Raw genomic sequence first — 27,963 nt, forward strand, 5'->3', positions numbered from 1 at the left:
AGAGCGAACATTGCAATAAACTGAAGTCAGACGAAGCCTTTGGTTTCCTACCGTACAGAAAAGTTGCATTTATATTGTAGTCTGTTGCGTGTGTAATTGCACGCAACATCCTTGCATCTAAAGAAACAACGCACATCCTTGGGTGAAGAAATACCTTATTGTCAAAAAATACCATCGTCTGAGCTTTCGGGGAGTGGTCATCACTGCTCACACATCACCGTAACACGAATGACAATGATGAAAAAGGTTGAAATATGGCGAGAATGACCACAATGTGACACGGAGACCCGAGCAAATGCTGTTGGGACAACAATGCTGATGGACGTGCTTGATGCAGAGTTGCCACAAGCCTTCAGTGCGTAAAAGAACCCCCGTATCTGCAAAGTGCAATAAAGCAAACTGCAATAAAAGGAGGTCCACCCGCATACGAAGCCCTGCTCCAGTTTTGTAGGATCAATAACGTTAGCTCGATTAAGTGATCCTTCAAGTTCATAAAAATTGTTTCTTGGCGTCTGTACAACAAGTTGAGTTTATTTGGCTGCTTTCCTCTTCAGTGATGGGAGACTACGTGCCGTATACACGGGGAGAAGGCGCTGTTTCCCTTGCCTTTCCCGAGAGCCATGAGGTCAGGGTGTGGGCTTTCTCCTGTTTGTCGGCATCCCTCCTCCACAGTGGTCTTGGAGAGGCTGTCCTCGGATAAAATAAAATTGATAAGGGAACATCAATGTGTAATTACTTCTAAGTTGTATCAAAACGATTCGAGAATTGATAAAGAGAAGCCAAGTATTCATCAGAGGCACTGAGCATTCGGATGAACCTTGTGTGTGTGGAGGGAAGTGTGCTGGACCCAGAGCTTGGGGGCGAGTACGTGCCCTGCTCCCGGGGTCTACGGCATCCAAGCAAGTCACTGAGACTCTCTGAGCATTACTTTCCTCACCTATAGAATCCATAACATATGGCCCTGTTGTAATGTTCAGTGAGGACAGACATGCTGGGAACTCTACACTGGGTTCCAACACAAGGCGGTTCTTCATTCTGCGCTTCCTTCTCGCGGAGCCCCCAAATCCTGCACGTCTGTTTGCATGTCCCGCCGAGGCACCTGCATCTCTCGGCTGGGCCCAGGGTCCCTCTCCTGCCGTGGCACACCTTCAGCAGTGTCTCCCTTTAATTTCCAGCCATCTCTGCACACCTGATTTTGACAGGTCCTCCAGGTGGCATTTTATTGTCCTTGTGTGCCGAGCGACTGTTCAGGTTGAAATGATCCAGGAAGGCATCCTCTCCTGCTTCCACTGTATAGTTTTGTTGAATTTCTTGGCCAGTCCCACAGGAATGATACCTGTAGCATAATGTGCCGTTGTCCCTTTCAAATGCGATGCATGAAGAAAAGAAGAATAAACAGCTTATATCATGATTGGAATTTAGGCTAGGAAGGGACCTTAAAGATCCAGAAGCCGGGCCCCTCATCTCCTCCGCAATTTCTCTTCTGATGAGGTTCTACTCTCACTACTATCTGGATCTTATTTTTTAGGTGTAGACTAAAGGGCCAAATTAATCAGTTTTTAATCTTTGAAAGAAAACACTGGGGCATGTTGTAGAGTGTAGACCGCGGGGTCAGGGCTGGTACCACCAGGGATGAAGTAACGTCGACCTAATGTACCTCTTGGGAGGACACAGTGGGAAAGACACTGCGCCTCTGTGTTGCCCCCTCAATCCGTGACTCCTGTCCACTCGTGAGAATATATGGGCCACAGTCAGCCTGGGGGACGCTCCACGGAACCCGAGCAGGAGTCTTCAGAAGTGTCCTGGCCATGGGGAGTGAGGAGAGCCTGAGGAGCTGTCACAGTTTGGAGAACGCCAGGACACACGACCAGTGGCTGCAAGGTGCTGTCTCGCATCGGATCCTAGAAACTACTGGGATCCAAATAAAGCTTGTAGTTCCATGGTACCGTCTTAACGTTAATTTTAGTTTTCGTGACCGCACCACGGTTAGGTGAGAGGTTAACTCCAGACGGAGCGGGGTGAAGGGCGTGTTGGGACTCTGTCAGGATGGCAGAGGGCGGTGGACACAGGTCATCATGTTGCTTGGCAGCGACAAGGTCCAAGGTGTGATCTTGGGGGGAGGCTGGAGAACAGGCTCGCTGGACGTGACGAGGTGTCAGAGCTGAGAGACCAGGACGGGAAGGTGTGTCGCAAGTGGCTACTGAGATCCCCAAGGGTGACCCGGGGGCTCTGGGAGGGAGGGGGTGGCCTGAGTTGGGGGGAGATGGGCGTGGCCAAGGGGAGGGTGGGCGGCGGGTGGAGTCTGAGGACACGAGGTGTGTGCAGAGGGGCTCGGAGGTTTCAGCGGGGAGGGGGGAGGCCTGGAGGTCCTGACCGGCGGTGAGGTGCAGGGAGGACCCGTCCCCACTTCCGAGCGTGTGAAGAGCAAGCTGCCATCGCTTGGGAAGACGAGTGGGGAGGCTGTGTCCTCAGGAGGGTGCGACTTGGGGCATCTGTCCTGCAGGGCACTCGGAAGCTAGCGTACCTCTGGGCCAGCGGCCTGCATCTGGAAGTTCACCCCAAGACTGTAAAGTCAGACAAGTTCTTATTCTGTAGATTCCCACTTAAAACAGCAAGCCGGTGCATCTGGGACTTAAATTTATTTCCGGTTGGGGAGGAGGGGCTCTTCTCTTGTTTTTCCGAATTTTCTATCATGAGCACATTTGAATACGAACGAACGATTAAAATTATTCTAAGAACAAAACGGTCTATCCTGGCTGCGGGCGGGCTCGTTGGGCTACCCCGTTATTCTAGGTCCCCCGTGGGGCACGACTCCTTCAAGCCACTTACCAGAGAGGCTGCGAATCCAGACTACTTTTTGGCTTGGAATTTGTAATTGCCTCTAAGGACTTGGGAAATGTCTTTGCCGATTTTTAAAAAAAAATTCTAAAAATAATAAATAAATAAATAAATAAATAAATAAATAAATAAATAAAAAGAACAAACAAACCTTCTAGCCCACAGAGAAACCAGACGCGTTAGGTAACAGTTACGGACTACGAAAATTAATTGCTCTCTAACTCTGGGCTTCTAACTTTTTTGCCAGCGATTTATACCTTGAACCAAAACGTTGGGTTTATTTTCACCAACTTGAGCCTGATGTCTTAATCCATCAGGAGCGGCTGCCGGGTAGCCTGGCAGTCACAAAAGTCCGTGGCAGTGGACACATGGCTTCCGGGCCCCGCGTGCTGGAGAGCGGACGGGTGCTGGAGCTCTCGGGGGGCAGCGGCAGGGCATCCTGAGCCCCTCTGGTCCCCGGTGGCCCCCAGCCCGCTGCTCTGGAATCCCCGGGTCTCCCATTCCTTCTCATCCGCCCCGGTTTTCAGATTCCCTGGCTGCTGCCCTTGGCAGTTTAATCTCTCCCATCAAGTCTTGTGACAGCTTCTCGAGTTCCTTCCTGCAGCGGCTGGCAGCTCCCCCGGCTGCTGTGGTGCATCCTTTCCATCCCCCTTTGCCAGAGCGTCAGGCCTCCCAGCGCGGCTTCCATCCAGCTGTTTGGCTCCTGGGTTCAAGGTCTCGGACGTGCTTCTTAGCAAAAGTGTTCCTGTGCTACTCATCCCGGATGCAGGGGCCCCACCGGTCTGCGCAGAAACGCGTATCTGTAACGGGCCCGTGTTTTCATGCTATGTTCCTGCGCTCGCAGGGACTCCATAAAAACCTCACAACACCTGAAGTCAAAGCGAAATTGCCAGATAAGCTGTTAAATGGGGCGGATCCGCACAAGCTGCTGCGTTACGTGCAGCGTGCCGTGTGCATCGGCGTGTTCGATCTTGCAGGCGTTGACGCGAACTCATGCGTTTCTACTTTTAGCGTTTTTTTTCATTTTAGGCTGAATGTTCCGTTTTTATTGCTATTTACTGTTGGGCTTTTTGAAAGGCAGCTGCTGTGTAAGTTGAGCTGGTTTACATTTTCTGGTTATTCGTAGGGTACACCCGACACCTGCATTTTACGGTTTACTGGTGTAACCGGAGAGACTCTGTTACCTACTAAATCTTGCGTGGAGCGGAGGAAATGCCACCATATGCCCCTGACTTCCCTCGATGAAACTGCACAAGGAAGCAGTTTATGAAAAATGTGCTTTTCTTTAGAGGAAGAAAAAAAAAAGATCAGAATTTTGCCAGTTGCCTTGCGATCTCAGAAACTACAGTTTGCAATAATGTTGGCAGGACTTTCTGTGTTATGATGCACGATTATCCTCTTACTCAAATTGGCTCTAAACTCCCTCTACGCTGGTCAACATGGTTATATCCCAGCGATTCCTTTAGCCGTAGGTCTTACATCTAAATCTCATGGGATGTAAACCTTCTGGTCAGTTTATTAATATCTGGATTTTTCTCTCTTTTTTCAGCATCTCTCAAGAACCTCAGCAAGAATAAAAAAGTGGTTCCGTTTCCTGGTAAGAGAGTGAATTTTCGGTGATCATTTGTGGGGCGTGTGTGACATGCAGAGATGCATGCTCTGGGCTCTCTTTGTCCATTTGGGAGTTTCCCACTGAAAATGTCCCCAGTGGGTCACTCTATGCATGGCCCCAGCCCGGGCACCCAGCGGCCCTCCGTCTACTGGCAGCTTTCCACTTGTATTATGTGGCTTTGAACAGATGACTCTTTCATCACTAAGCAGGGACCCCTGTAAGCCACACTCTGTACGGCCCGGTTTTTTGGTCGTTGGTAAGAATGGGTTTGGACCCAACCATACGGTGGTGCTGTCTGGCAGCCCACAGTTCAGTCCAGGCGTTATGCAAATATTTTAATATTTCACTGCATACCCTTCTAATATTTTGTAAAAAAGAAAAAAAGGAGTAGAGAAAGAAAAAACCAAAGCTCCTGACACTTGTGACAAGGAGTACAGATTTCAGGAGACAGATGCGCGCACCCAGATGACACACTTTATCCCCATGAAGAGGTGCACTGGGCTGTGGGCTCAGCTCTGGTAAGAAATGTCGCACACGTGTGTGTGGCACCAGCAGCATCTCACTGGCAGCTGCAGTTAAAGGCAAAGAGAGCTCAAGGAGTTTGTAAATATGTTTTTTTTCTATATTAATATAATGCCTATATTATTTTATATTAATATTTAACATGACTTTCTGATACATTTTACGGCAATCTGTTACTCACATAAGCATGCTTTATTGCCTTAATTCTTTTTTTAATCTTGTATATTCTAATTTTCTTTATGTTTAGGAATGCTTTATGTGTAGGACTGGGGGATGGCCAGTTCATTCGTTATTTATTACCTTATTCTTTCATTTTTCCAACATTTTCTGAGTACCTTCCGTGGGCCGGGTTGAGCTGGGTGCTGGAGACACAAGGCGGAGTGAGGCAGCCCTGCCTGCGTGTGGGGACAGGTGGACTGTGAGCAGGGATCACACCCCCTGCAGGAGGAGCGTGCAGGGCCCCATGCTGCCGAGTGAGCCCCGGCGCTGCACGCCTCCCCGGGGTTTGCAAAGGGCGGCCGCGGCCGTGTGCCTCTCACTGCTCTGCTGTCACTGGGCACATGATCATGTGACCCTGTGGTTGCTCTTAGTCCTCCCCCTTGCTGTTTACACTTGTATATGATCGCGAGTTGGTCACGATGAGTTTTTAAGGCTCACTGTCTGCTTTCATTCACTCACCACCGTAATCCTACATTTTTAAGATTCATACATTTACTCCTGGGTTTCAAGAAAGAAATGACTGGAACCCAGGGAGGGAAGGAGACTTGTCCAATATTATTCATAAAGTAGGGAGCCAGGACTTGCATGAACACAGAAGGAAGCAGTGTGGAGCCGTCGGGTCTGTGCCGGGTGCTAGCCGGGTCTGTGCTGGGTGCTGGCTGGGTATGTGATGGGCACCTGGCTGGGTGTGTGCTGGGTTGTAGCTGGGTATGTCCTGGGTGCTGGCTGGATGTGTGCTCGATGCTACCTGGGTCTGTGCTGGGTGCTGGCCAGGTGGCTGGGCACCTGGTTGGGTGTGTGCTGGGTGCTGGCCAGATGTGTGCTTGATGTTGCCTGGGTCTGTGCTGGGTGCTGGCTGGGTGTGTGCTGGGTGCTGCCCGGGTGTGTGCTGGGTGCTGGCTTGGCCTGTGCTGGGTGCTGGCTGCTGCTGGGCGCCGAGGGGGAGGCTGGAGGAAGCTCAGTGTTGCTGCCCGTGGGGAGCTCACGTGTGGTGGGGGTGGCGCAGGTACACACAGGTGGGGGATGTGCAGAAGCCTCGGAATATTCCGGGAGGGCCAACGGCCGCCTGCCGGGCCCAGGACAGAGGCTGCGGGGGTGTGTGCACCGTGTGACACAGGAGAGGTCTGCTCAGGTGAGCGTGGAGGTGGGTGCGGATCCCGGCGGCAGCGCTGAGTCGGCCTGAGCACCGTGGCCCAGCAGCCTCCTGCGGGGACACCGAGTGGAAAGCAGGCCCAGTGGGAGGCGGAGGTAGGGACACGGGTCACAGCGTCGGGGGCCCCAGCGGTGGGTGGGCTGGGCACAGGGATGTCACACAGGACGTGGTCCTTTGTCCGCGGCGCCCCTGGGTGCCCTCCCCGCGGGGCGTCTGGCTTGCCGTCTCCCGCACACGGTGCCAGCACTGGGACTCACCCCACACAGCAGCCTGGGCCAGGGGGGGCCCGGGTGGGGTGGCCTGGCTGAGGGGCCCCGGGCTCGGCCCTAGAAGGGGACTGGCCGGCCTTGCTGCGGCCTGCTGTGTCCCTCTGAGGGGCTGGGGTCATCCTGCCGCTACGCAGGGCAGGGCCGACGTGCTCGACTTATGTGAACGTGACGTTGGCGGCAGTAGGGGAAGGGTGAGAGCATTGCCTTCACCCACAGCGTCTGTAGGGGTGGGCATGGGCTGGAGGGGACAGTGTGCCCTGAGGGGACAGGCCCTAGAGGGGCAGGGGCTGCGGAGAAAGGTCTTTTCGGGAAGACCTGTGGACGTGAGTAGATTGAGCAGACCTGGCGGCAGGTCAATACACCTGCGGTGGGGATGAGGTTGGAGTTGGGCTTCTGGACAGGGGTCGCGGTCTTGCTTCCGCCAAGGAGAGAAAGAAGCGGTTTTGGGGAGGCATCAGGCCAGCACATTATCCAAAGTTCCCGGCTTCTCTGCGGTTCTGTGAGCCTCTCGGTGAAGATGTCCTTCCAGGAGTAACTTCCAAGGGTTCTCCTGTCGGTTTCCAGGACCGGCCTTGCAGTCCCTGTGCCCGGTGGCCTGTGTCACTCTAGGAATAGTGGGTCTCGGCATCGACAAATGTGGTTTGGCAAGTGATAGGTTGATAAGTCCCTCATAGTCTTTCTGCTTCTTTAGGTCATTTTCTTCTGTTGGTGCCTCTTCTGGAGAAAGACAGTGGCTCTGGATTCTCCTGCACTCTGATTCTTTTTTTAAAATTTTACTAAAAGTGCTTTTTTTTTTTTTAACCTCAGTGACCTGCAGAAGAAGCAAGAGCCTTTCCTATGGTTTTTCAGTTTTTAGACAACTAAAGAATTGTATCTATTTAATATTTGGTAACACATTATTCTTCTCTTAAGCTTCTCTGATACTATTACATTCTACCTATTTTATGCTTAAGATATTTCCAAGTGGGAATGAAAGTGATAATGTATGTAAAGCACAATGTAAATGTGATGTCCTATGTGAGACTTGTTTTTGTTAATATTATCACTATCAATATGAAGTCCAAGGATATAGTGGCAATGTTTGTCATTTTATGATTTATTTCACTTGGTTTAGATGGCTACTATGTTTACTGGTGATTCTGTTTTATTTTGTTTACTGAAAACAAGAAAAAGAACCATATGACATTCTAGAGGAAAAAAACACACCTGCACTACTAGAACCCGCAGTAAAAACAGAAGACCAAAGCGAACCACCCATGGGACAAGAACCACAAGAATCATCATCAAGACAATCAGAAGAAGAATATGAGGAACAAGAATTGCTCAAACAGCCATCCTTGGGGCAAGCATCCCAAGAACAGGTGCCCAAGGAACAAGAATCCCTGGAACAGCCATCCTTGGGACAAAAAGCGATGACCCAGGGAGAAAAAAACTAAACAACAAAAACCATGAAAACAAAATATCAGCCATGTTGTAAAGAACAACGGTCAGAAGCTAGAAAGGACCAGAAGGCAAATGAAAATAAAATTAGACATTTTTTTTCACATCATACTGAAGAGGTATGCTAGCACAATACTAAAATTGTGCATTTCATATTTTGGTAGCCAAAGTTAAAAAAGGATGACTAAGACTAAATTCGTCTGGAATTCCTTCCTGTGTTCCCTGAATGTAAAGCTGGAAGGGGGTGGGGGAAGTGACTAGTGAGACGTCATGTAGATCCCCACCTGGCTCCCACCCTCATTATTTACGATATTGGTCTGTACCTGGTATTCCAGAGTGACTCATCTGCCCTGAAAATGACATGTATTTACATAGTGTGATCAATCATTGATTAAAAATGAGTAAAGGTATCTTATAATTATACACATTATATGCATACACCCAAGCACATATATACATCACACGCACACATGCACACACATATGCCTTATATGTCAGAGATTGACAGTAGAACCCATGGAAAGGTACATTTTTGGCGATTAAGAAAATACAGATTATACCCACTAAGTGTATGAACTATGGCTCTGCCTCAGTTTACTCATCCATAAACTGGGGCTAATAATAATACCTAATTCATAGTTTGTTGGGATAACTTAAAGAAATAATGTTTATTATAAGAACAGTGCTGGACACACAGAGGGTACTAAACTATGTTAGTAATGTTAGTTTTACTTCATTTTGGCTGTTTTTTCTTTGTTATTAAATGAGAGAAGACAAGCAGGTTATTCTACCCAGATTCTCTGCTAAGATTGTTAGTGTACTTGACTCCTACGGTTAACCGAGCTTCTTGGCTGCCAGAACAAAAATGGAAACAAGGATTTTGGGATCGTCAAGGTCTTTACCGTTGTTAGTATACAGTGTTGACTTGTCGATGGAGAAGGAAAAGCTACCACTTCACGGTAACGATGGCTTCTTGATTTCTTGTTGGACGTGCCTGGAGCATTTACGACACCGTAAGGAGGGAATTGTAATCACATGGAAACCACCTCCATCTTATCTGTTGCTTTTCTTGGTTAACTGATAACGTTTCTGGTGGAGAGCCCACCGATTCTGATCTAACTTCATGCTTAGTGCATATTTTGGTGCTTGAAAAATAACTTTAGGATGGCATTTCCTGCTCCTTTTTGCCAGAGGCTTCTGTCCCCATGTCCTGATGTCTGGCATGGGAAGAGGATGGATCGGGAGTGAGAACTTTGGGTCTAGTCCATGTGCCACCTTTGCTGACTGTATGGTCTTGAACATTTATTTGTCCTTTCTGAGCATCAGTTGTCTTCCGTAAGATGAGAATGTTAGAACCGTGAGCAAATCTAGAGATGGCAGAGGTTACAGCGGGCATGTACCGTGGTCACCACAGGGGTTTGGAGGCTGGTCCTGAGTCATGTGTAACTGTAGCTTTAGGTGGCAGGTACAGGGCATGGACTCATGTGTTTCTTTCCTTTCTTCCTTAAAAAAAAAATGTTCTAAATCCACCGTAACACTCAACCTACCTTAGTACAGAATTATCATATGAATCAAATGAAATTAAGCTTTCTGAAATTCATAGTACTACCCTGGTGTAATATAGGTTCATTTAATTTTAATGAATACATGAATACTGGTCTTCATGTAAAATACCACATCTGGATGATGTTCATGGGGTGGAGTTTCAGGGAGGTTTAGGTGCCAGAGGGATGGACTGCTTAACTCCTTCAGAGAGTTATTAAGTATTAAAATCAAACAAAAAAAATGCAGACCCAACAATGCAATGGTGTCTTAGCACATTTGAAGAAGTGGGGCTGAGGTTGGAGGGGAGAAGATGAACAAAGGGCCATCTTTATTTTGTTTTTAACTCTAGTGTCATTAGCATACAGTATTATATTCGTTTCAGGTATACAATACAGTGATTCAACACTTCCCTCCAACACCCGGGGCTGATAGGTGTCCTCCTCCATCTCCATCACCTATTTCATCCATACCCCCACCCGCCTCCCCTCTGGTGACCGTCCATGTGTTCTCTATATTTAACAGTCTGTTTTTTGTATTGTCTCTTTTTTTCCTTGTCTGTTCATTTGTTTCTGAAATTCCACATATGAGCAAAATCTTATGGTATTTGTATTTCTCTGGCTTATTTCACTCAGCATAATACCCTTTTGTTCCAAGTGGCAAGATTTCATTCTTTTTTTATGGCTGGATAATATTCCCTTGTGTATATACAAACCCCCTCTTCTTTATCCATTCATCTGTTGAAGGACACTTGGGCTGCTTCCACGTCTTGGCTATTGTAGACAATGCTGCTATAAACATAGGGATTAAATTAGTATTTTTGTATTCTTTGGGTAAACACCTACTAGTAGCAATCATTACTACTGTGTTGTAGGGTAGCTCTATTTTTAACTTTTCAGTGAGCCTCCTGCTGTTTTCCACAGTGGCTGCCCCAGTTTGCATTCCCCACCAACAGTGTAAGAGGGTTCTTTTTCTTCCACGTCCTCACCAACACATGTTGTCCCTTGTGTTTTTGATTTTAGCCATTCTGACAGGTGTGAGGTGATGTCTCGTGGTGGTTTTGGTTAGCATTTCAGGAAGGGGCTTCTTTAGATCAACCACTGAACTAATGAGATAGCAGAGGACTACTGAAATAATTTCAAAATAGGTTTTCAGGGGTGTTTCTGTATCGGTACCTGCCTGGAAGCAAAGGGCTGTTTGGATGCCCTGTGATTAGCTTTCATGTCATATTGTAGATTCTCAACATGCTACAGGCTGCTGTCTAGAAAAACACCCAGAATCTAGACTCTTAACAGGAATATCAGCTCTTGGGATCTGGGAATAAAATGTGACCAGATAACAGGTTTGGGAAGTTCCATTTTAACCTGCTTTTAAAAAATGTGTTTCAGATGGCCTGGGAGTGGAAACCAATAAACTAAAAAAAATCACCTTTATATCTACTTGACATCAGTTTTTCTTCAGTCATCGTGCTTCCATCTCACATATGGACATTTTAACAGCGAGAAAATCACATCTGGATTGAAATAAGCCCATACACTCTGTCTTCTCAAAAGCTAAAGAGGAAGATTTTCCAATGGATTCCATAGTGTTCTAATTCCTTTTCTTGGTGGTATTTCTTTTTAGTAAACATTTAAAAGAATGAAATGTGGTTCTTTATAATTAAACCTCATAAAAATCATTCAAAAAACAGAGGAATTTGGAATAAACTGCACATATTCCCCTCATTTATTTTTTTGGGATGTGTATTAGAAGGTATTATTACATTTTTATTAATTTTTTTTTAGAGAGGGTGGGAGGAGCAGAGGGGGAGGAGAGAGAGAATATTAAGCAGGCTTCACACCTAGTGTAGAACCTGACATGGAGCTCGATCTCATGACCCTGAGATCACCACCTGAGCTGAAATCAGGAATCAGACACTTAACCTACTGAGCCACCCACATGCCCCTATTGTTGAATTTTTTTATACAGCTTAGAAGTTTTCGCAGAGTTATCTAGAACTGGTATATGAAGTTCTAAGTGAGAAAATATTTTTACCTTCTGAACGATCAGTTCAAAATGAAAAAAAATATCCAAGGTTAGGTGGGAAAAGGATATTACTAATTTATTTATTTATTATTTATTTTCATATTTATTTTATAAATAATTTATTTTCATTTATTCATTTTCATATTTATTTATATTCATTCATTTTCGTAAAGGGTATTTCATAATACCCATACCCATAATACCCATGCAATTAAGTATGAAGATTTAAATTTTCTTTGGCAAAGATTTTAATGTCAGCAAATGACATCTGCCTTCACATCACTCTGTTTTTGAAGTTGGTCTGTTTTAAAGTTTATTTTTATTTAACTTTAAATGTCAATTTCCTAGATTGCTCTGAAACTCATATTGCCTCTTTTTTCCTGGAGTGTAGCTCATTTTTTATTTTATTTTATTTTGTTATTAATTTAAATTCGCATTAGTTAACATATAGTGTATTAGTAATTTCAGAGGTAGAGTTCAGTGATTCATCAGCTGCTTTTAACACCCAGTGCTCATCACATCGCAGGCCCTCCTTCATGCCCATCACTCAGTTACCCCATCCACCCACCCACCTCCCCTCCAGCAACCCTCAGTTTGTTTCCTAGAGTTAAAAGTCTCTTATGTTTGCCTTTTGAAAACAGCCAGATTTTATGTGGCATATGGGTCCATTTTCAAAACCTTCAAAGAATTATAATAATTCATAATCCCATTTTCATACACTCTAAATCAAACTAGTCTTTTTTTTTTAAAGATTATTTATTTGAGAGAAAGAAACTGTGCAGGGGGAAGGGCAGAGGGAGAGGCATGGAGCCCAACATGGGGCTCGATCCCATGAGATCACGACCTGAGCCAAGGGCAGACGCTGAACCGATGGAGCCTCCCAGGTGCCACTAAATCAAACTAGTCTTTGATAGAAAGTTGAATATGAACTTTAGTTTCCCTGCAGAGTGATTTTCTTGGTTGGAATTGTTCAAGGTTGCTGTGCTGATTCCCCATGCTGCCTCCGGGGCTCGGGTGGAGTCTTTCCCTGGAGCACACCCAAATGGCTGAAGGTCTCAAGCACTTGGAAACATATGAAGGTTTTCAGGGATGTTTTTGCAAATTTAAAATGTGGTAAGACTCATTTGTTTCTCTGTTAATTAGATAATACTGTGTGTTTCTGTGTTTGTGGGAAAGAGATTATCAAGAGAAGTCTTGTTTGGTTTTTATTTAAGCCAGAGAGTGGAGCAGATTGGAACTCAGTTGTCTGTATTCCTTTTTTCATCTGCTTCAGATACATTGACTAACAAACACTTGCAGAGAATTAGCTTTCTTTTGAGTTGCAGAAATGCCCTCAGAAACATTAACACATATATCCCCCTACTCCCCTCTACCCAAGCATCTTGTTTGCTGTTTTCTTCAGTTTAATGACCATCTCTGCAAGCTGGATGGACCTAAAAGTCCCACTCCCATCATTTCACTGATGGATCTCCTCAAAGTCCTCGGGACTCCACACTGGACCAGTGGCGGGTGAGTCATCACCCACTTTGGCTCTTGGGGCTGATGCTTGGGCATTAGGAATATTTTGCACATTTCCCTCTTTGAATCATTTTCTCTTGTATTGGTCTTTTCATGGAGGGACAGTTTAAAACATGGGGGCATCTTATCACCACACTGAGCCCCTGCCACTATCAAAAAGATTTCCTCCAGAATGAAGCTACAAATTGCCAATTATGTCTGCCAATTTTCTGGAATACATGACCTTCTTCCTTTAAGTTGTTTGATAGATTTACTAATTACATTTGATTGGGTTTATCTATTAAGTGAGTAGAAAAAATAAAGCATAAATCTATGTTGGTAAAAATTAAATGTTTTCATAATGATTTGATGAATTATTGCTATATGTTAGCCCCCACTAGCAGGCTATCTACATGTAATGTAGTTGCATTTTCAAGAATCAGTTTGATCACTAAATTAATTAGACAAAGTTGGTGAGAGTCACCTATAGACTCCTTTTTCTTGTAATTATAAGCTTAGAACGATGAACAGTTCTTTTTTCCTGTATGTCCACTCTTTGAAAATATAATGAGAATCAAAGCTCTAATTGGCCTGAGCCTCTGTAATGCCCTGTGGAATATTTCTGTGTATCTTTCATAAGAGAAAAATGATGAGCAAAACCCATGAAAGCCGTCTGCTCACAGAACTTTGATTCTAGTAGGAGAAAGAGGGTGGTTGAGTCTTAGGAGCACTGCAGTCCAGTCCCAATTTCACTTGGTTCTTAGTTCGTTCCTTAGTTTTAATTGGGTTCAATGATCACCCCCCACGAGGGGCCCCTGGGTGGCTCAGTCAGTTAAGATCCGCCTTTGGCTCAGGTCTTGATCCTGAGGTCCTGGGACCGAGCCCTATATTGGGCTCCTTGCTCAGCAGGGAGTTTGCGTCTCCCTCTCCCTCTGTGATTTCTCTCGCTCTCTCTCAAATAAAACAAAATCTTAAACAAAAATATCACCCCCACTAAAGTTTAGCAGAAAAGGGGAATCTTCCCTGGAGAAATAACATTGTCTTACACAGTGCCCTGCATTCAATAAGATGCAGGATTCTGTTGCTGAAAATCCAGAGACTAAGCAGGCAGGGGCAGCACAGGTGATACAGTGATCTCACAGGAGTGCTGATGTTAGTAACAAAGAACTTGACAATAATAAGAATCAGTATATTCAGGAATATAGAAGGAAAATAATAGAGACATTTACCAAAGATGTGGAATCTACAAAAAGAGGTCAAAGGGAGATTTTAGAACAGACCCATATGATATCTGAAAGTAGCAATGAATGGAGATAACATGTCAAATACGGCAGAAAACAGGACTATAAACTGATCAACAGAAAATGCCTGACTGAGGCACAGAGAGAAAAAAGAACAGAAAATGCATAAATGACCCTAAGGGGCATGCATGATGTAGTGAGAAGGTTTACTATCAGTGAAGGTGGGTCTCAGAAGGAGAGGACAGAGGGAATGTGGCAGGAGAACTTTGGGGGGAAGTAATCCTGTTAATGGCAACAGGGAAGTGGGTCAGGAAGAGCAGGGAGATGGAGAGCGCGGGGAGGTTTTAATTTCCCTTTGCTTCTCCTCTTTCCTCCCCTCTTTCCCCCTCCCCTTCCTTTCCTTTCACTTCCTTTCAGATGATTGATACTCAAAATGTGGCAGGTCATTATTAGAATGATTCCACAGAAAGAGTGAGATGGGCCAATTTTAAGGAACTACAGGGAAAGGAAGCAAGACCAGGTGGACAGTGGGCTATATGGACTGTTGGCACACACTTCCCTTGTAACAAGAGTGAGTGGGACACTGATACAGATGTACTCATGGTTGTAGGTTTTCTGGCAGGAATCTTTGTTGCTTTAATGAAATATGCATTGGGGTAAGCAATGGAGAGTGAAGATGGGATATAAGAAATTGTAAGAGAAGGCAGGAGGATAAAATACACTTTACTAGGAAAGGGACAGTGATACATGCCAAATTCAGGGTTGGATCTTGAGATTAAAAAAGGAGAAGAGAAGAAAAAGTAAGGATGGTAAGTTCTTTTAGGTGGGAGATGAAATGTTTTTTTGCGGGGGGACAAAGTTTGCAATCTTAGAGGATAGCTTAGCCTTGCAAGGGAAGACTTGATGCTTTCAGACCCTAAGGAATACTTTGATACAGGAGGCCAGGCTAGAGAGTTATAAAACTGCTCTTAAAAGACAAAACTAGGGGGAAGAAAAAAGATAAAACTAGGAAAAGGAATAATAGTTGCTATTATGTCAGAAAAGAATTATTGGAGCCTAAAGAAATATAACACAGGGAGAGAGGATGAAGTTTAAGGGAGTGAAATAGAATTATTTCCTTAAAGGGAGCCTAGAGTCATGAACCTCGAGACAGGAAACCCATTAAAGATGCTGATAGGGACTCATTAATAAGGGCAATTGGATAACCGTCCCCTAAAGACTCAGGACTATGAAAGATTAGATGAGAGAAGAGGAAGGTAAGAGAGAGAACTTCAGGGCCTACAAGATGAATGAAGATGCCGCAGTATTTTTAGGCAGGGAAGCAGGTCTAAACTGCATGGGTAGCTTACAGAGTTAGTTCTCTAAGGGAAGGTACAAAGAACATGAGGCTGCTGGGGACAGGCAGGCAGGTTCCTAGCACGTGGGTTACATGGTGGACTGGGGAGCAAATGGTTCAGGTGGAATTTTACAACACGGAGTTGAGGAGGCACAGAATTTGTTCAAATAATAAATGCTTTGGCAGAATAAAAATTTATTAATTTTATACCTTTTGCTGTGGGAGTTCCCTCAAGGGCGACATTATGGAAGAATGTCAGAAAACAAATATCTGGATTGGGGAAAACGGGAACCAAAGAAAGCATGCTGGCTTGAGAGTGTCAGACCCTAATGGGGCACACGAGGAAAAGTGAGAACGTAAGCAAAAGAGGAGCGTTTGCAGACGTCTGCTGAACTGCCTGAACTTCGTGGTGGAAACCAGAAGGAAAAGGTACAGTGGGAACTTATTTCTCCTTTACAGAGAAAGACACAGCAAAAGAAAAAAATTCTGCTCCCATGGAAGTAGCTAGCACAGGTAAGTTACTCAAGGCTGGGAAAACTGTGACTGGCTTCCCCTGATAAAATTGTGGGAAGGGCACACATCATCCCAAGGGATCATTGTTGAGGGGCTGGGGTTCTTGCTTCTCAGGTATTTCTTCTTTTTGTCCCAGGGATGACTGTTCTCATGACTGCCGGCCCAGTGGCGATTCTCTCTGGGCCTCTATCTTTACTGTAGTTTTTAGCAGTATGGGTGTTATTTGTATTGTGAGAAGATTTTTTTTTTTTTGGTACAGTTTAAGATTCTGACTTTGCCTTTGCCTTTGGATAGTCTGATTATGATGTGTCTAGCTGCAGATCTCTTTGAGTTGATCTGATTTGATGTTTGTTTAGTGTTCAGCTACTGATTGGACAGAGATTTTATTAAACACATCAACCCAGAAAGTCTCCAGCCTTTCCCGAAGGGCTCTATGTGTGTGTTGGGGAGCCTATAGTACTCCTGCGGGGGATTTGCAGCTCTGCCTTTGCCTTTACGTCTTGCTTGCACAGTGTTAAGATCAGCCAAAGGTGAGAGTTTAGGGCCTTCCCACGTCTTTCCTGGGTATACATGTGGCACTGCACCTATGTGTGGCCTTTTAGCTTCTCAGAAATATGTCAGAACTTTGCAAAAACCCCATATTGACATCTCATTCCCTAGTTTTTCCTTTAAACTGAAACTTAAGAATTTTTCGTCAGCTCTAACTAATGTTGCCACTTCAAGCAGCCGTGATATTAAACAATCGCCACTGATTGTTTTTGAGAAATGCCCCAGGGGATAGGGCTCTTTGTACAAAGTGAGCTCTGAGTCAGGTTAAACAAAGAGAAGCCTTGAGAATAGGGCTTTTTACAATGTTGCCAGACAGGCTGAATAGGGACAGATATCTGGGTATGAACTTCTGGGGAGTTCTTAACCCATTCTTTCCGCAGTGGATGCTAAGCCACAGTCTTTCACAGCTGCTGCAGTTATGAGACTGTTAGTTTTCATGGCTCCTGTTAAGCTGAGGAGATGGAGATTGGAATAGGTTTGCTGTTCTTAGTGAGATTCAGTTATTGTCTTGAATAAATGCCCCCTGAACAGCTGCAACGTTTTGGATAATTTCATAAATTATGAAAAAGTTAATTTTGATACTTTTTGGTGTCAGAATGACTTACATAGAGGGGTGGTCTTCTGATGGCCCTTACTCTGCCATCTCAGAAGTGCTTCTCTCATGAAATGCTAGAAGTGTGTGCTTCCCCAGTTTTGCACCTGCCATATTTTCTTAATTCGGTTCTCCTTTGGTTCACGTAAGTACAGAGAGGCAAATCAGCAAGTCAGCTGCCATGCAGGCTCCCAACTGGGGAATGGCACATCAGGTTGTCTTTCTTGCAAACCCTCAATTTTTTTTGTGATTGGTACATGTGACAGCCTCCTTCACTTGACTGGGTGGGTGTGGGAGCAAGCACTTTTCTCCCTCTACTTAAAGGGATGGAGGGAAGGAAGAGCTGAAGCATTCTCCACTGAGCCAATGATTAAGATGCTCATATAATCTATTATCTGAATGAGGATATTTTTAATAGAAAAAAGGGTATTAAAGATAATTTAGTATATGTATGTGTGCACAAACGGAGGGAGAGAAAGAGGGAAGGAAGATAAGTAGAGAAAGACACACAGAGGAAGAGACATACACAGACACACACACAGGAAAAGAGAGATTAACTCCAAATTAATTTTATGACATTGGTGCAACTGAAGATAGTTCTCCTAGAAAAACTGTTCTTAAAACTAGTTTTTATATAAAATAAGCACAAAATATCTGTGTGCATTAAAACAAAACTTGGAGATTTTTGATATTGATTGTCTGAACTTCAGCAAAATAATCTTGGTATATGTTCATATGTGTTAATGCATCTTAAAATTATCTTTAATACCATGTCCTTGATAATTTTCCCAAAAATGTATGTTTTAATATAGTAAATTATTAATTTTTCATAAAATTTTTAGCAATTGTCTCCAAATAACATTCTGTAGTTCATGAATTTGAAATTTTTGACACCTTCATTTAACTCTTCTCTATGTACTATCAGATTTTTAATTGAGAATATACTCTCTCAGAGGTGCTTAGGGACCTGGTAAACTCTGAGCAAATTTTGCTAAGTATAGAAAATTATCAAAAAAATTATCAGTAGTATTTAAAAATACTGAAATTGTAAATATTTTAAGCAAATACTTTTGTGGTTATTGTCTTTGTTGTTTCCATTTAGGGCCCCTTTCATCAACAAATATTTTTATAAACCCATCAGAGAAGTTGTTTCTTTTGATGATTCTTTGAATGCTTTGTTAAATTTGTATGCTGCAGAATCACAATGCTTCTGAATTTTATCTTATTATAATATAGTATATAAATCCATACAATTAAAAATAGATGCTTCATCAACAAATTCTTCCTACAAGTTATTTTCAAGCAAAATTACAGATTTTCAGAATGAAATATTCTTCTCCAGTTGACCTCTCATCATTCAAAATATTGGGCATTTTTCTTTTTTTGGTAAGTATTATTGCCAATGAGTCCTGTTTTCAAGCTTTCCCCCAATAATTGCAAGTTGCCCGGATTTCAAAAGTACGTTTATTTGGCTCTTTGGGTTGAATAATCTGATCAAAGCTTACAACAAATTTTGAACAAACTACAACAAAAATTTAGAAAGATGTAAGAAATATTTAATTGATTGTAGAATCCTTAGTTTGATGTACAAAGTGGGTTTTCAAAGCTCAAGCATTTCTGCAATGGCAGATGGCAGGAAGCAGAGAGAAAAGAGCCTATTGGCATGCATGGGGAAGTTGTTTTTGTTTAACCACATTATCACAAAAGCATTGTAGTTCACATGCTCTTTGATATATAAAAATATCAATTTTGACAATGACAGCTTTTGTTCTGGTTGGTGGAATGTCGCATGCACAGCACAACCATTCCAAGTACCCTCTGCTCCGTTTAAGTCCTCAATTTGGTAAGAATATTACTGAACCACAACACAGTGCCCCATTTCAATGTGGACTCATGCGATCTCCACAAAACCTATTATTTTGCCTGATGTTTAATTTTTTAAAAAAAGATTTATTTATTCATGAGACACATAGACTGAGAGAGAGAGAGAGGCAGAGACATAGGCAGAGGGAGAAGGAGACTCCTTGCAGGGAGCCTGATGTGGGATTTGATCCCAGATCCCAGGATCATGACCTGAGCTGAAGGGAAGGCAGGCACCCAACTGCTGAGCCACCCAGGCATCCCCCTAATATTCATTTTTTAAACTGAATTTGCAGTAGCATTCACAGAAACGTCAGATGCTCAACAGAACGGAATTCCCAAACCTTTTACTTTATTCTATGAATTGGATGGAAAACTGAATCACCAGAATTAGTTAAATTTTCTATTCTCAGTATCTGGTGACGCTGATGTGAAACTGGCATAATTTAACTCCGGAGTATTCTTCTGGAGCCAGCACATTAACAGCTATTGCTTCACATTTTGTACGTGAACAGGAAAGCTCAGAATGAGCCACATTAATTTACAAAACCCATCATTTGACGTAATGCGGAAGGAGAAGATCTGATAACGCGACCAGTTTCTATTTGGTTTGGGGTACCCTGGCTCTGCTGAACTCCAGCCAGACCACCTCAGAGCCCATGAGACAGACTTTTGGGTTCATTTCACATCCTTGGTTGAATGGGCTGTGTCCATTGAGGTGAGGTTCTCAGCATGGCATCCTCCTGAGGATCCCAGCATAGGGGGCATGCACTCGCCTTGGTCTCCAGATCATGGGGAAGGAAGCGTTAGGGGGAGGCTATCTGACATCCCAAGTGCTGTGAGGTCTTCTCTCATGGCTGGCAGGAACATCAGCCATTTCTAGTTTAGGTGGGCTTTGGGAATTGTCTGTCTGTCTTCATGGTGGGTCTTTCCTTGGGTTGTTATTTCTCCTGGATATACAGATAAATTTTTCACCAGAGTTGTCTGCAGATCTTGGAGCTTGCTCTTTGGGCAGCTCCCTCCTCACTGATACTCTTGCCCCTGCAGCCCCCTCCATCCCCCTCTCCCCCATTCTCAGTCTTGTTGGGTTCTCTTGGCTTGTCTGCTCTGTGGCCTGGAAACTGTCTCTAGGCAGAAAGCCAATAAATTGTGACTCCTTTTTTTAATTTCCCTTCTTCAGAGACCACAGTGATGCTGGCTGTCCAGTGTCAGAAAATCATATGTTTTGTAGTTGTTTAAGCAAAGAGAATGAATCCAGTCCCTGTTACTACATCTTGGCCTCAAATAGATGTCCCGGGTTTTGCCTTTAGTTTCATAGTTTTGAGGGGATTTTTTTTTTTTTTTGCTAGAATTTCTCTGTATCAGAGATAGAACATTCTGTTGCCTTTTTGCCCTTTTTGAAATTTTGGGGAGGATAAATAATTTTGATGGAGAAATACTTGGAAATTGAGGAGAGGTATTTTGCACAGTGATGGTAAACAGTTGTAGACTAGGGTTCTCATTCTTCTAGGGACAAGTGGACTAGTTTTCTTCTGAAGCTGTATGAAGGGGAGATGGAAAGGAAGGGTGTTATGTATGTCTCCACTTGACCCAGGGGCACCATATAAGTGAACAGACACTCATCAGACCCAGAATAGGATTTTAGTAACTCTGGCAGCAGGTACCTTGCAAGGACCAGGGTGGAGGTGTGGCTATTCACTGAGCCGTGGTTGCAGAGTGCTCACACACCTGTGTGCCCACCTTAGGAGGGTAAATCTGCATGAAAGTGCATCATGTATTCTCACTCAACATAATTGTCTCAACGACTCAAGATGAGCATTAAGAATACATCACTGTGTGACAGTGTATGGAATCAAGACCCCTATAGGTCTTTAGTGTCTCTTTCTGGCTCTTCCCTGTCAGCTCTTCTCACTACCCCACCGAACTTGTCTAAACACTTCTTCCCCTCTGTAATTCACTACCTTCAATCTTCTGTAGACCAGAAACAAGATAACAAGACGTCATAAGGACGTACAAGTCAAGAGTGCTGAAGACCATGGGTGAATGCTGTGAACTTTCATTTGTGGAAAATGTATGAGTTCAAAGCACAGACTATTCAGGCAAGTCCCAGCCACCAGCTTCGTGCACTTGCTTTATGGGTCTTGGATGAGTCCAGGTGGGATAGAGAAGTGATATGTTTTTGTTCATTCTGAAATAGGCTGCTCCCCTTACTTGGCTCCCTGGTCATTTCTTACAGCTCTTCTGGGGCTGGCCCGAGGTGCACCTTGTCTTTTAATGAAATGTTAGTGATGTGGAAATCCATTTAGAAACAAGGTGGGCACAAATTGTACCTGGAAATGGCATCTTGGCTGTAAGAATGCCATTCATCACTAAGATTATGGGGTGCTTTTAAGCCAGTATCTCTGCTTATTATTCATAAGGCATATGCAGAATGATTCAGTGTTGGTGACTCAGCTAAACGATTGAAAAGAAAATTCAGTGAAAAGCCAGCTTTAACTGCACATCATGGACTCATTTGATGCTCTGTTTGCTCCTCAGCTCCTGTTTCTCATTCTAAATGTTGGAATAAAGCACTTAGAACAGATTTGAATGTGAACTTTGAGGTTTAGAATGGCCTACTCAGAGAATTTTAAAAGACATGTTAGATGTGGTAAGTCTTCATTGTACACGGGTAACACCAACACACATTAGTTTGAATAAAGTTTCCCTGTCATATTTTTTGGTGTGAAAACAAGTTTACATGCTAATCAAGATGACTTATTTTCTGGAGGCAGAGGGAAGAATACATAAGATATTAAAAATTTTTAAAATTTGAGAATTGGTGAGCTTAATTTTTTCCCCTTATTTCTCATAGTGGTATATTTTGACCTATTTCCGGCATTCTGCATAATGGGCTAATTCCAGATTGACATGGGAGAAGGTCAGGGAACACCTACCTCCTAGAGGTGCAGATGCTATGAGCTGGTTGGTAACTTGAAGCTCTCAGATGTCATAACTTCTTTTATTTTTATTTTTGTTTTAAATCTGTCCAATGAAAACTTAAGACTTTTCATGAAATGCTGATTTTCGGCATGTTTTAATTTCTTTTGAAAAATTTTAAGGCCCATATCACTTATACCTTAAATGGTACTATTAAAGTTTTAATACAAGACTGGTAGAAAATTTAAGGAAAAGTATGGGAGACCGACTTCTTAATGATCAACATCAGCTACCTCATTTGTTAGCCAAAAATCACTGACTCCTCATTATCCTTGTAGAAATTTTTCCATGATAATTCTTTTTATATTCCTTTTGTTTTTTTAGGAGTTTTGGAGTTAAATGTTCTTCTTCTTTTTGTTTTAAAGATATTTCGTTCATTCATTCATTTATTTGAGAGAGAAAGAGCACGAATGAGGGGGGAGGGACAGAAGGAGAGGGAGAAACAGACTCCCTGCTGAGCAGGGAGCTCGACCAGACCAACCGATGGGAAACGGGGCTCGATCCCAGGACCCTGAGATGGCAACCTGATCCCTAGGCAGACGCTTAGCCAGCTGAACCACCCAGGCAACCTCTTTCTTTCTTCTTTTCTTTTCTTTGAAAAAACTTTTCCAGCTTTATTGGGATACAGTTGGTATATAACACTGTAGGAGTTTAAGACATACAATGTGTTGTTTTGATCCATTCTATACTGCAATGTGATTACCATAAAGGTGTAGCTTTAGCGAACACCTCCATCGTATCACACAATCACCATTTCCTTCTTGGGGTGCGAACACTGAAGATCTACTCTCAGCAACTTTCGAGTCTGTGATACAGTAGGGTGAACTACAATCGCCGTACGATGCATTAGATTTTCCACACTCATTCATCTTACAACTGAAGTTTGGGCCTTTGGACCCACGTCTGTGGTTATATTTTCAAAAAAGTTACATTATTTCTTCTCCTCTTCCCTTATACTTAGAACATTCTGGGGGTTGGCAGGGTGGGGGAATCTTAGCTAATAGGCCATGGTGTGCTGGTAAATGTTGAACAATTGGCTTTCTGGGATGGGGTGGGGGCAGCCCTTACTATAAACATTTGTCAGCTTCCGAGTTGTGACTATTCCCACCATGGCTGATTTCCAGCCGTCACGGGGACACCCTGACCGCCCTGTTGGGAAGAGCTGTGTGTAATCAGCGTTTGTGACCCCATGTGAGGAGGCGCCAGCCCACCCCTGCACAGACAAATGAGCTTAATGGAAACTCAGCTTCCTGTACTAAGCCCCCAAAGGTCCATGTGTTTCTAGAACTATTTTCTCAAAACCATGAAATCTGGGGCAAGCTAAACACTTGGATTAGATATCTATAAACAGTGATTTATCTCAAAGTATCTTTTTACTATGCAAGCGTAGTTCTCATATTTCTGTAGTGAAGACAGATTTTTAAAAAAATATTTTATTTTATTATTTTATTATTTTATTGTTTTTAGAGACTTTAGAGACAGAGTGTGTATGTGCAAGTGGGAAGAGGTGCAGAGGGAGAGGGAGAATTTTGAGCAGACTCCCTGCTGAGTGCAGAGCCCAACATAGGGCTCGATCCCAGGACCCTGAGATTGTGACCTGAGCCGAAACCAAGAGTCAGATGCTTAATCAACCAAGCCACCCAAGCGCTTCCTTCCCTTTTTAGGAAAAGATAAAACAGATCTTTTTTTTTATTTAGATAAAACAGATCTTATACAAGATAATAGAGTCATAAAAATTGTGAACAGTCCAATGGATTCCCATTCTTATGGTGCCACGGCTAGCCAAGCAGTTAATGAGAAAGAGCAACCAGATGTAGGTTCTTTCCTTGTAGATCTCATCTATTTATATTGATATTTGAAAAAAATAGCATAACAGTTCTATGCTATCAGTTAACCTTTCGGTATGTTTTCTAGGATTCCAATGAATTTATCAGAGAAGTGGTAATTTTGTTTTGGGTGAAATAATTTTTTCTTGGTCATCTTTTCAACCATTAAAAAAATCATTCTAAAACCTGCCATATTTGGGATATGAAAAAAACAAGTATGTTGTATGTATGGTATAGATAGTGGGTAAGGCTAAGCTAGAGTTATTTTTATGAATGAAATATGAACATATAAGCTATAGCTTTTGCATAATTAAAGATTCGATATGGTTTTTCTCTGACATCTACAGTAATAGTACTGCACTTTTTAAAAAGATTTATTTATGAGAAAGAGAGAGAGAGAGAGAGGCAGAGAGAGAGAGAGAGAGAGAGAGGCAGAGGCACAGGAGGAGGGAGAAGCAGGCCTCATGCCAGGAGCCTGACGTGGGACTTGATCCCGGGACTCCAGGATCGCGCCCTGGGCCAAAGGCAGGCGCCAAACCTCTGAGCCACCCAGGGATCCCCCAGTACTGCATTTTTGTTGAGTGACTGCTCTGCTCTGCTCTGAACATTTAATGAAATACTGTGGGGTATGTTGGTTTGCATAAAATATGAACGTGACCAGTAAGAATTTGGAAAACGTAGAGTGTGGAGGAAATTTCAGAACTTGCAGCATCAGGGGGAGGAAGAGTTGTCAATGTAGTTCACTTAATGCTGCTTTGAGAGTGAATGTAAAATACCTACCAGTACTTGGCAAGTAGCAGCGCCTCAACAAATGTCAGGTCTCATGGTTAGGGCGGAAGGCAGCATTCACTGGTAATATAAGTTCAAGGCCGCCTTCCTCCTGGGACACAGAGCGAATGTGCCATCCAAGGTGATGGATAAGACTGTCATGAATAGTCAGGGAAAGCTTCGTCAAGGTGGCAGATGTGACCCGAGCGTTGAGACAGGTGCAGTGGGCTGGTGTCGCCCTTCCAGGTGGCGTGATTCTCAATGGCTGGGCAGTAGGCCCGGGCAGCTGGTCTCTGGAGTGGAGACTTTGGTTAGATTGTGTTGGGAACTAAGGGAGGAAAAGTAAATTCTAGAAGAAGTGTGGGCATCATTGTACATTGGCCTAAGAAACTTGGGCTGGAGACTAAGGTGCTGGAGGGTGGGGTGGATACGGCTTCTGATATGAGATTTCCATGATCAAAACCAGCCTTTCAGGAAAGACCTCTGATGAGGGTGTGTAGGCCTCTTTCATGTTTGCCCAGAAAATAGCACCTCCTGTGCTTTTATTTGGGCTTGCCCCGACATTAGCAGTGCCTGTGATTAACGGAGACCCAAGCACTATGGTTTTTTAAAAATATTTATTTTATTTTATTTTAAAATATTGATTTATTTATTTGAGAGAGAGAGAAAGACAGAGGGAGAGGGAGAGAGAGAGTCGCAAGCAGAGTCTCCTCTGAGTTCAGAGCCTGACACATGGGGCTCGATCCCAGGACCAGGAGGTCATGATCTGGGCCAAAATCAAGAGCTGGCTGCTTACGCAACTGAGCCACCCAAGCGTTCCATCTTTTAGCATTTAAAAACTATAAATAAGCTATGAATGTTTACAAGAGAAATTCTTTATGTTTGTTATAATCAATATTGGTTCATAGAAACAAAATCAAAATATTTGTGACGTTGTATTTTTTTATGATTGAAGTTGGCAAAATAGCAAGTTGTTCAAGTTGTGGATTTGATTTAGAATAATTTTCTTGCTCATATTTGCTGTTTTGATCAATAATTACACTTTCATAAAATAAACTAGTGGTGCCTATCCACAAATTTTATGTGGGTTACATTTGACAAAAGTGTGCTCGTTTTTACTGTTGTTAAATTTTTTTGGCAGGCTGCCTCTGTGAATGTTTTCTGTCCCTATTTCTTCTCTGTCTTTATACCCCATTTTCAGGTTTTCTGCTTGTAGCAAAATACCAACTCTCGTCATTCTTAATGATGTAACACAGGGTTTTCGTAGAAAAAAAAATCTATCAACCCCTGATCTAAAAGATTAGAAAGGGAAATGCAGTTGAAAAATATCAAATTTCAACATGTTACCAATAAAATATAAACTGAGGTAAATAAAAGTTGAATTAGTTGTATTTTTTAAGGATGTTTTTGAGAGAGCTTTTTTGGTAAAATAATCAGAATTATTCAACTTAAGAGGCAAAATAGAAACAATACTGAGTGACTATAAAAAGACTAAATAAAAATTATTTTAATATGGGCAGCTCGGGTGGCTTGGTGGTTTAGCGCTGCCTTCAGCCCAGGGCGTGACCCCAGGGTCCCGGGATCGAGTCCCGCGTCGGGCTCCCTGCGTGGAGCCTGCTTCTCCCTCCACCTGTATCTCTGTCTCTCTGTCTCTCTGTTTCTCATGAGCAAATAAATAATCTTAAAAAAATTATTTTAATAAAGCTAATAGTTGAAATGTACTTTATGCAAGATTTAATTGCTTTATAACAATGAAAGTATTTCATAAAACTTGTGTTGTTCAGTGTCTATCTAGTTTTGGTTGTGAAGAATCACAATCATGCCTCGTAAATGCTGTGTCCAGAATCCATATGATGCTTCACTCACGATAAATCTAGACCTTTAAGGTCTTAATCTAGACAGGATAAAACCTTCCCCAGCCCCCTGCATATTTGCTGCTGATGCCTCTGTGCTAATCCTCGCGCAGCAGGAATCAGGATGCTAGAAGCAGCAAGGGGAGGGGCCTCGGGCAGGGGCCCCGGTCAGGACTGGCTGCCTGGTGCCCTCTGAGGGGAAGGGGTGACCTAATGCTTGGATGGCCCCGGTCCCGCTCTGGAGCGGCACCCCGGTGCACCCCACAGGCCTTCCTGGCACTCTCCTGTACCACTTTGGGGACACAGGATGGAAGGGTGACAGGCTGGAGAGAGCTGTGGCCCTGTGTCCCCCTCCCACCCCCCCACCAGGGGCCAGGCCTCCACGTGCTCTGACCCGTTGAGCTTCCGTCTATCTGTTCTCCGCCTGGACCTACCCACTGCACCCCTTGCAGGAATGTGAGTTAATTCTAATTTTACTTCTAATTTTTTTCTATCTGGTTTAGCCCCTCCGATGGTTAATTCTGATTTTTAATCTGCCATTCGACAGCCGGTGGTGTGGATTGTTGATGCAAAGGATAAATTGAGGAGCAGAATGAGGAGGAGGCCTCTGGGCGGCTGGCATCTCTGGAGAAGTTTCTCAGAAAGCGCTTGCTGGAAAGATCTGCACTGAGGTCGGACAGGAGATGGGGGACCCTCTTCCAAATTTGCCTTGTCTACCATAGGTGCTGCACTCGCGGGTGGCTCTAGAGAGGCAGGGCAGGAAAACCCGGCCTCGAGGAAACCGCTTACCAGAGAGCAGCTCCCAGGGACCTCCGACGTGGGGTTTGGAGTTGCGGCTGCCCTGGCTCGGGGAAGCATCGACGGCTCTCCGGACCCCGCAGCGGGCTTCGGGCGGTGTTGCCGCCACCGCCGCCATTCAGGGCTGCGAGCATGAAGCCTAAAGGATTTCCTTGCCGGTGGCCGACCGGCTTTTTGTTGTGGCTCGTATTCTAAAACATCACCACAAAATACTTTTTTTTTAAAAAAAGATTTTTATTTATTTATTCATGAGAGATACAGAGAGAGAGGCAGGGGAGAGAGAGGCAGCGACCCAGGCAGAGGGAGAAGCCCGCTCCGTGCAGGGAGCCTGATGTGGGACTAGATCCCGGGACTCCAGGATCACACCCTGGGCCGAAGGCAGGCGCCAAACCACTGAGCCAATCAGGGATCCCCCTCACCACAAAATACTTAGTCCTTCTAGGCCTTTAGAAATATCAGATCAGAGAGGCAAGGTAGAGTTCTAAACATAAATCCGTGCCGTGACCTGCTGTGGGTACAATAGTTTACGAA

General features: G+C 43.9%; 1 protein-coding gene across 1 annotated transcript in view; it reads left to right on the forward strand.

Moving 5' to 3' along the window:
* The window catches only part of DCDC2C (doublecortin domain containing 2C), a 110,234-nt gene extending 82,659 nt beyond the window's left edge, over positions 1-27,575 (forward strand). Inside the window, exon 10 of the mRNA XM_055327694.1 lies at positions 27,357-27,575. Coding sequence (XP_055183669.1) covers positions 27,357-27,575 — 219 coding nt within the window. The remainder of the gene's footprint in view (positions 1-27,356) is intronic.
* Positions 27,576-27,963: the final 388 nt, after the last annotated feature.

Source organism: Nyctereutes procyonoides, unplaced genomic scaffold (genome assembly GCF_905146905.1).
Source record: "Nyctereutes procyonoides isolate TBG_1078 unplaced genomic scaffold, NYPRO_anot_genome, whole genome shotgun sequence".
In the NCBI taxonomy this organism is placed as follows: domain Eukaryota; kingdom Metazoa; phylum Chordata; class Mammalia; order Carnivora; family Canidae; genus Nyctereutes; species Nyctereutes procyonoides.